The 7,598-nt window shown below is 55.9% G+C and overlaps 1 protein-coding gene across 1 annotated transcript; it reads left to right on the plus strand.

Moving 5' to 3' along the window:
* Positions 1–3,850: 3,850 nt before the first annotated feature.
* On the plus strand, positions 3,851–5,880 carry LOC109755473 (scopoletin glucosyltransferase-like). The gene has a single exon (XM_020314378.4). The coding sequence runs from the start codon at positions 3,974–3,976 to the stop codon at positions 5,510–5,512; it is 1,539 nt and encodes a 512-aa protein (XP_020169967.1). The 5' UTR covers positions 3,851–3,973; the 3' UTR covers positions 5,513–5,880.
* Positions 5,881–7,598: the final 1,718 nt, after the last annotated feature.

Raw genomic sequence — 7,598 nt, forward strand, 5'->3', positions numbered from 1 at the left:
GCGTCCACTTGGTAGCATTTTTGTTGCTTTTTCCACCACCACCGTGACAAATCCACTTTTCCCCCCATGCTTTTTCCACAAAAGCAAATGCACTACTGTTTTTCTGGTTCACATTTTTTTACCTTGTTGTGCCGCATGTGCTGATCGTATCTGGTTTGTCATTCCAATTTGATGTGCTCTATCTGCAATAGCGTTGGCCTGCAACTGTGAAGCTTGCCATGAGACATTTGCCGATGTGGTTCCACCATAACAACCTGTGATCATTTAGTAGTTGGTCAATGCATGGCAACTGTAGTTTGTACAACATGGAACATGTAGTGGTCCAACCATGCCACACAAATTTGTTCACACTTGTCATCCACAGTTGTTTAGACATTGCAATCATATTTGACTATACATGGCAACTGCAGTTGTCCAGGCATGGCAACTGCATTTGTCAAGTCAACATGAAAACCCCAATGTCACCTATGTTCCTTCTCCTAATTCACTGTCCACAACTTCACTTCATAGACTCACCTATGTACGACGTTGATGGCAGGTACATGGTTGCCGCCTGTTGCCACGTGCTGCATGAAGGTCCTATATTTTCCCATATAACTCATAAGTCTTTGCCATACTTGCAAGTTTAATTTCATGGCCACACCAGTATGTTTCTTTCTCGTATGTGTTACCTTGATTTGCCACATTGGCTACTTGAAGTTGGTCGTCCGTACATCTGTCAGCGTTAGTGCCATGTGCCTGAACTTGCCATGGTATCCCCGTGTGTGTGGTTGGGTCATAAGAACCTGCAAAAAACGACATTGTAGGACATAAGTAGAATGCCATCTTCCTCATCACAAACATGGCAAATGTCCCTTTTTTATCATGCATCGTACCGATGCTCGCGTACTGCTCTAGTAGTGGCAGCAACGGCCCTGCAGAAATGAGTTGATTTTACTCTGCTGCATCCCAAGGGGGCATTTCCGGCCTTTGAGAAAACCAAGGATCAGTGCCGTCTTCATGATTCATTTTTCCGCTTTTTGTCCCACTGTGTTTTCAGTCACTGCATGAACAAAAATGCATCAATATCCACAACTATCATTTTGTGAACAAGTAGGACATGCACATTTATTCTCTTTTCTAAAATCTGGATGCCAACTATCATTTTGAATCGATGGCAACAGCCAACATATTATGATGGCAAGTAACAACATAATATTTGTGGCAGTTGACGACAAAGATAGGTGGCAACTAACGTCAGATACAAGTGGCAATTATTTTTCCTCCCTCCCTATGCCAAATTCCTTCTTTCTTCCCTTTTTTTTAGTGATTCCTACGCATCCTTCTGTAACAACTACTCGCACCAAGCCAACCCATAAGCTTAGCTCAACTCTAGGATAGAATACGACAGATCTGGCGTATGTTGGTGGGCAAATGTGAATACACAGAAAATCCGTGGTGTGTTTGCCATGACATCGTGGATCTAGTCGCCATCTTCGTGGGCAATCTGCAATTTCAATTTTCTGGACAGAAGAAGGACGAGAAACAGAAGGAGATCGGAGATCCACCTGTTAGCTCATCGTCTCGGGAGGGCGGGGTTGGGGGGGGGGGTGAGTAGCGGTTGGGAGGCGCTAGGGATCTGCTCTGGTTGCCATGGCAACTAGAGAAGGAAGGCGGTGGAGGTACGGGGATCGAGAGGTAGGAGACGACGGCGGCAGGTCGGACAGGGATTGGAAGGCGGGCCGGGACGAGGGGGCGCGTTAGGTCGTGCGGGCAGTGCGGTCGATCGCCCGGACGTGTGGGCGATTGTTTCACACACCGGACGTGCGGGCTGTGGCTGCCTGCGCCCGGACGCCGTCGTGTGGGTGGGGTCGTCTCCGTGCCACACAGGGCGTGCGACGACACACCCCCACTAGATGCCACACGTGTGGCAGTTATCAGCGTCCAAAAAGAAAAACCCAAGTCCAACATCCATCTTGTCGCTTACTTAAACGCGTGTACTGAGTAACCACACGCCAGCCACAGCCAGTGGATCAGTACTCGCCAGACACGAAAATGACTCCTGCCACTGGCGGTAGCCCTCCCTTTATTTTTTAGAAAAGGAGGATGACCCTAGCCTCAAAGATGCATGCAGTCACTTTATTAATTATTCATAAGATTTTACAAAGTAATACATCCAATATGTAAGCCGTCATCTTGGCAACATATGTCACTACTCCTATCCAATGATGAAGGGGTGTAGAAAGAGCCAAATACCCGAACCTCTCACCTAGCTTAACATCTGATGCCGAAGACCCCGACCAAGCCACATGCTGGGTCTGGGGCGCAAACTGGTCCAACGCACTCTTATAGGTCGTCGCCTCTGTCTTCCATCAATCCATCTTCAGAACAGGCACTGACGCAATGACCTTGCTTGGCCTTCCGTCGACGCCCCCACGGCGCCAAACAACGCCTCCTGCCTACGTGCATTCATCATCACGCATCCGTCGCTGAGACTTTGCTGCGCCTTGCCACCTAGCTAGACTCCACGGCGTCGATGCGTCACAAGGAACGCCGCTCCACCGCAGATCCCTCGAGCCTATGCACACCTCCAAGAATGACGCCCTCAAGAGGGGTACGGCACCTGAGCGCCGCCGTCATCCGATCGATTGATTTAGGGTTTCCCCCAGTGGTAGCGGATAGGGGTCTAGAGCTTCTCCATGACGATGCCTTCAAGAAGGGGACGAGTAGACGACGCAGTGAAACGCCGCCATCGCCGACCTTGGCAACGTGCCAAGAGTAGGGTTTTCGCCCGGATCCGCTCGAGGACCTTGCATCCAGCATCGTGTGCACGGGACCGCCACCGATCATCGCCGCCGCGCATGGAACACGCCGCACCAGCTGGATTGGATCTGATCGGAGACCAGGCCCACCATGCCGTCGCCGCAGTTCTCAGGTAAGATCAGATCTGACCCGCCACCACCATGGGCACGCAGCCAGCATACAACGGGTCGCCCCCACCGCGTCGTCCCAATGAGGCCGTGGTCGCCGCGAGCCTTCGCCGCCACGTCCTGCTCATCCATTTTTTTTGCGACCAGCCATATAGCGATACCCCACCGCCGCCGCCGTAGATCAGGCGACCGTCGACAGTCAACGATGCTGTGATGCGCTCCGTGCAGTAGGCGCTCTTCACGGAGCAGTCTTGGGCAGCGACCCCGGCGTCGTCGTGGTCCCTCGGTTTCCAGGACTGAGCTGCCGGAGTTCCGGGCCCTTCTATATGAATACCCCATGACCAACTCGTTCTATGTGGCGCAAGCCGACTGCTTCGTCCTCGCGTCAGCATGTTGTCACACCAGTTCTGCGAGATGCACATGAGTGAAGGCTACATGAAGCGACACATCGTTCGGGTGTGTCCACATTGTCCCATATTCGCTCTAGATTTTGGGCTGGCTAGGAGGGATCTGGTTGGATGGCCATTTTTGGTCCGGGCAATGGCCAGGCTTTGTCCCCTCAAGTGCTTGAGAAGAAGGATTTGAGGGGTCCGATGCTGATGCTCTCACCATAACAATATGACATAATCTCAAAACGAAACTGCTATCCAGACGACAGTGCTGCCCGATCTATGCACGACGTGCTAATCCAGCCGCTGGTGCCCTTCTCAATCATGTGCATGTCCGGCTGGATTTAAGTATCATGCATGAATCGTGTGCATTGTGTCGTGTGTATAGCACTGCTGATCTCAAAAAGAAAAACCATAACAATATGACACATCCAGCCTGGGTCAACTACGGTGTTGTGTGTAGCGTGCTGCTGAAATAAAAATGGTTAGATTGGATCATCGACGGCGACGCGCATATTTTATGGGTTGGTTCTTGGGCAGGTAAGCAGCTCGTGGTATTCAAGGAGAAAACTAACGCAAGCCCAACATCGATCTTTGCTTACTTGAACGCGCGCCCCAATCAGTAGCCACAAGCCACAATCAGTAGCAAGTCAGTACTGCTCTCCAAGAAAGAACATGGCCTCTACCACTAGCAGCAGTAGGAGCAGCAGCAAGAAGCTGCGTATCCTGCTCATCCCCTTCTTCGCGACCAGCCACATCGAGCCCTTCACCGACCTCGCCCTGCGCCTGGCCGCGGCGGCTAACCCCGGCGCCACCGTAGAGGCGACCGTCGCCGTCACGCCGGCGAACGTCCCCATCGTCCGCTCCTTGCTCGAGAGGCGTACGCATGACGCAGCCGGATCTGAGGGCATGCCTGTCAAGATAGCGACGTACCCGTTCCCGGCCGTGGACGGCCTCCCGAGGGGCGTCGAGAACCTCGGCAAGGCCGCGCCGGCCGACTCGTGGCGCATCGACGCCGCCGCCGTCAGCGACGCCCTGATGCACCCCGCGCAGGAAGCGCTCGTCAGGGAGCAGTCCCCGGACGCGCTCGTCACCGACCTGCACTTCGTCTGGAACGTCGGCGTCGCCGAGGAGCTCGGCGTGCCGTGCGTCAGGTTCAGCGTCATCGGCGCCTTCTCGTCGCTCGCCATGCGCCACCTCGAGCTCCTCGCATCGGACGTCGCCGGCGGCGACCCCGACCCCGACGTCGTCGCCGTGGTCCCTCGGTTTCCGGGCCCTCCGGTACGGATGCCGAGGACCGAGCTGCCGGAGTTCCTGAGGAGGAAAGCGGAGGTGGATTGCTCCACGACAAACCCCTTCTACGCGGCGCAAGCTGACTGCTTCGGCCTCGCCGTCAACACATTCTCGGACCTGGAGCAGCACTACTGCGAGATGAACACGCGCCAAGGCTACGTGAAGCGCGCCTACTTCCTGGGGCCTGTCTCGCCGCGGCCATCACCGGCAGCCGTGGGCGCCGGCGGCGGCGGTGGCTGCACCGACTGGCTTGACTCGAAACCAGACCGCTCGGTGGTGTACGTGTGCTTCGGCAGCCTCGCCCCCGTCTCGGACGCCCAGCTGCGCGAGCTTGCTCTCGGGCTGGAGGCGTCGGGAAGGCCGTTCCTGTGGGTGGTGAGGGCGGAGAAGTGGACTCCGCCGGAGGGATGGGAGGAGCGTGTCAGAGGCAGGGGGCTGATGGTCACCACCTGGGCCCCGCAGACGGCTATACTGGGGCACCAGGCGGTGGGCGCGTTCGTGACCCACTGCGGGTGGAACTCGGTGCTGGAGACGGTCGCGGCGGGCGTGCCGGTGATGACATGGCCGCTGGTGTTCGAGCAGTTCATCACCGAGAGGCTGGTCACGGAGGTCCTCGGGATCGGGGAGCGGCTGTGGCCTCATGGCGCCGGCGTACGGAGCACGAGCTGTACAGAACACGAGCTAGTCCCCGCCGAAGCTGTGGCGCGGGCGGTGACGGCGTTCATGGCCCCTGGAGGACCAGGGGACGCGGCGAGGGGCAGGGTGATGGACCTCGCCGCAAAGGCTCACGCTGCCATGGCAGAAGGAGGCTCCTCACGCTGTGATCTTCGGCGTCTGGTCGATGATCTCGTGGAAGCAAGAAGAGCTGCTGGAGGGATCAAGTCAGTTCTGGCACCCATTGAAAATCCATTCCATGTTTAATGTCTATCTACACCTTGATGGTGTCATGGACATGTGGCACCATCTGTTTATTCGACTTTTTTTTTTGAGAAATTGTTTATTCGACATTTGCCCTTGTAGAGTTTCCCCGCCTCTCATTTCTTCACCGCAGTTGTATGACAAGTTCGTTCAATTTCCCGGCTGTTCAAATTCACACTTGAATTTTTTTTCTTCTTGTGCACAAACGACTTTTCTAAAATCAAAGAGCACGTCATCGCCATGAATTTCGGAACACTGTTGACTAAATCGATCATGGACTGAAACCATACGCATCACACGTTTGACAGACATGCATGTTCACAACATAAAATTGTCTCCGTGTTAGAAAAGAGCATAAAATTGTTTATTACGTGCTCTCTGTAAAAGCTACGATTGTGGAAGCGTATTGCCTTCCTAGTAGGGACGCGTTCGTGTTAAATACTCAGAAGATTACATCATGCGCAAGTTGTTTTTTCGCGAATACGCAAAGCTTCCGTATCATTCATTGATAGGTCGAAAAGAGAATACAAGGAGGGGGGGGGGGGGGGGGGCGCTAGAGTACTACATGGCGCAAGGATGGCGTAGTCGCTAGCGCGAGCATGATAGAGAGTGGGTATGCTCAGCCCCAAAACAATCATCTAGCGCCTAAGGTGCTATGGCGGCTATCCCGGTCGCTCCTGCCTTGATCCAGGAGCTCGCTTCTTCGCGGATGTTAAGGCATAGCTGCGTGGCTGAGGGGGTGCCGCCGTCAAACACGCAAGAGTTGCGGTGCCTCCAGATAGACCAAGCGATGAGCAAGATGAGTGAGGAGAGGCCCTTCCCGTGCGCCGCCGGGGCGTTGCTCGTGGTAGCGTGCCACCAGTCAAGGAACCGAGTGCCGGCGGTCGGCGCATGAACCGTGGAAGTGCACCAAGCAAGACAGCTGTGCCAAACCTGCCTCGAGAAGGGGCAACCTGTCAGGAGGTGCTCCATGGACTCGATCTCCTGGTCACAGAGCAGGCAGAGGGCATGGTGGGGGAGACCATGGCGAGCTAGGCGCACGGCGGTCCAGCACCGGTCCTGGAGCGCCAGCCACGCGAAGAACTTAATCCGGAGGGGTGCCCAGGTTCTCCAAGTCAGCTGCCAGTGCGGCGCACGGATGGAACCAGCGAAGAGCGCGTCATAGCAGGACTTAGCGGAATAGAAGCCGTTGCTTGTCCAGCGCCAACTCAAGCGATCTGGCTCGTCGGAGAGGGTGGTATACTGGAGGCGGCGCCAGAGCTCAACGTACTGGACCATGGCCACCGGAGTGAGTGCTCCTCGAGGGTCGCGGGTCCAGGCGCGGTGGAGAAGGCCGTCCACCACGGAGCAGGAACGGCGGCGTCGGCGGGGAACAAGGGAGGCGAGGGCTGGAGCCAGCTCGGAGATGGAATGGCCGTCCACCCAATGGTCCTCCCAGAAGAGGCAGGAGCGCCCGTCGCCCACGGTCCACGTAGTGGAGGCGCGGAAGATGGCGCGAGCCTCCGGGTCGTCGGGCAGCTTGAGGTGACGCCAAGGGCGTGACAGATCCGTGCGCCGAAGCCAGCACCATCGCGTGCACAGCGCGATGCCAAAACGCTGAAGGTCCAGGATGCCGAGGCCGCCAAACTCGAGAGGCCGACACACCTTTTGCCAGTTAACCAGGCAGTGCCCGCCGTTGGCCTCACGACGCCCGTGCCAAAGGAACTATCTGATGATGCGGTTGACACGTTTGAGAACCGGTTGGCAGATCGCCATGGCCATGAGGAGATGGATCGACATAGCGGAGAGCACGTGCCTCACCAGGGCTAGGCGCTCGCCCCTGGAGAGCATGGAGGCGCGCCATATGGAGAGCTTCTTGACCAGGCGGTCCACCAGGGGTTGAAGAGCCGAGGCCGGCACCTTACGCACCGAGAGGGGAAGGCCCAGGTAGGAGATGGGGAAGCTGGCAATGGGGCAAGACAGCACGGCAGCTATGCAGAGAGATAAGTTGCTCCCAAATTATCACACCCCCTATTCCAAGCTATACAAGATAAGGCTCAACTTATACTAACAACCTGCGCCATTTACACAAGATACACATGCATACAAT

Source organism: Aegilops tauschii, chromosome 5 (assembly GCF_002575655.3).
Source record: "Aegilops tauschii subsp. strangulata cultivar AL8/78 chromosome 5, Aet v6.0, whole genome shotgun sequence".
Classification (NCBI taxonomy): Eukaryota; Viridiplantae; Streptophyta; class Magnoliopsida; order Poales; family Poaceae; genus Aegilops; species Aegilops tauschii.

Coding starts and splice junctions, on each gene's coding strand:
- LOC109755473 (XM_020314378.4), top strand. CDS start 3,974: ATGGCCTCTACCACTAGCAGCAGTAGGAGCAGCAGCAAGAAGCTGCGT.